The sequence below is a fragment of the Chlamydomonas reinhardtii genome, chromosome 1 (genome assembly GCF_000002595.2).
Source record: "Chlamydomonas reinhardtii strain CC-503 cw92 mt+ chromosome 1, whole genome shotgun sequence".
Classification (NCBI taxonomy): Eukaryota; Viridiplantae; Chlorophyta; class Chlorophyceae; order Chlamydomonadales; family Chlamydomonadaceae; genus Chlamydomonas; species Chlamydomonas reinhardtii.
Window position 1 is genome coordinate 2,029,478 of NC_057004.1, and position 995 is coordinate 2,030,472.

The following is a 995-nucleotide window of genomic DNA, read 5'->3' on the forward strand; positions in this document are numbered from 1 at the left end:
CAGGGCGGGGGGGGGGGCTAAAATATGATTAAGAAAGAATTGAAGGTGCGGTTGGGTTTGTAGATACCAGATTACCAGCCCAAACTAAACCAAACCGGGGGCATGGGTAACTTGTTGCACAACCCCGTCCTCCGTCCTCCTGTTGGCGCCCCAACCTCCGGCTTTTTGGGCGAGGCGACGATTCCTTGGCCATTGGGACCTGCCCCGATGGGCTTGACCTTCCTCCCCCCTCCCTCCCACCCCGCCCACCTTGCGTGTGGCCGAGCTCCACACGGTGACGCAGTCGCTGTCGCAGCAGGTGGCGTACACGTGCGGGAAGGCGGGGTTGGTGGCCAGGCCGTACAGGTCGGCCTGGGGGGAGAGGGAGAGAGGAGGGAGGGGAGAGGGGGGGGGCGTGTGTGTGTATGTGTGTGTAGGGCGGGGGAGGCGGCGCGGCAAACGGCAGACGCAGCTGCAAAGCGAGTTTCCACGTCACGTCATTCCTCCGGTACTGCCAGCTGCCGAGTGGGCTAGCTTTAGCGCCCATATGCTTGGCGGCCCGGTCACACACCACCCTCCACACTACTGACTCACTCACACCCACCGACCTCCCCCCTTTCATACTTGCGATTTTATCACTCCGTTCTCTACATGAAGGGCCACCGCCCCATTCCCCCAACCCCACCCTACCTGTTGCCTGTACACCAGCACCTCAATCTCCCCCACAACCACTCCTCCCCACGCCACCCACACCTGTTGGCCGTACACTCACATCGCCCCACCCAACTCCTCATTTCCCCCCTACCCCTCCTCGGTCTTTTGCGTTGGGTTCGGTTAAGTTTAGGCTGTACTCACACCCCCCCACCTGTTGGCCGTACACCAGCACCTCGGGGTCCTTGTCCACCTCCCACACGTCACAGCTGGCCACGCCTGAGCGGTGGGGGGGGGGGGTTACACTCATGATTAATTAAGAAGTGAAGGCGTAGCCAGGGGGTGGGGAGGGGGTGGGGGAGGAG

The 995-nt window shown here is 62.2% G+C and overlaps 1 protein-coding gene across 1 annotated transcript in view; it reads right to left on the reverse strand.

The window, feature by feature from the left end:
• Positions 1 to 995, reverse strand: part of CHLRE_01g010880v5 (uncharacterized protein) — a 13,986-nt gene that overhangs the window by 4,278 nt on the left and 8,713 nt on the right. Inside the window, exons 17-18 of the mRNA XM_043058299.1 lie at positions 845 to 909; positions 250 to 351 (exon numbers count right to left, since the gene is read on the reverse strand). Of these exons, the coding sequence (XP_042928213.1) occupies positions 250 to 351; positions 845 to 909 (167 nt within the window). The remainder of the gene's footprint in view (positions 1 to 249; positions 352 to 844; positions 910 to 995) is intronic.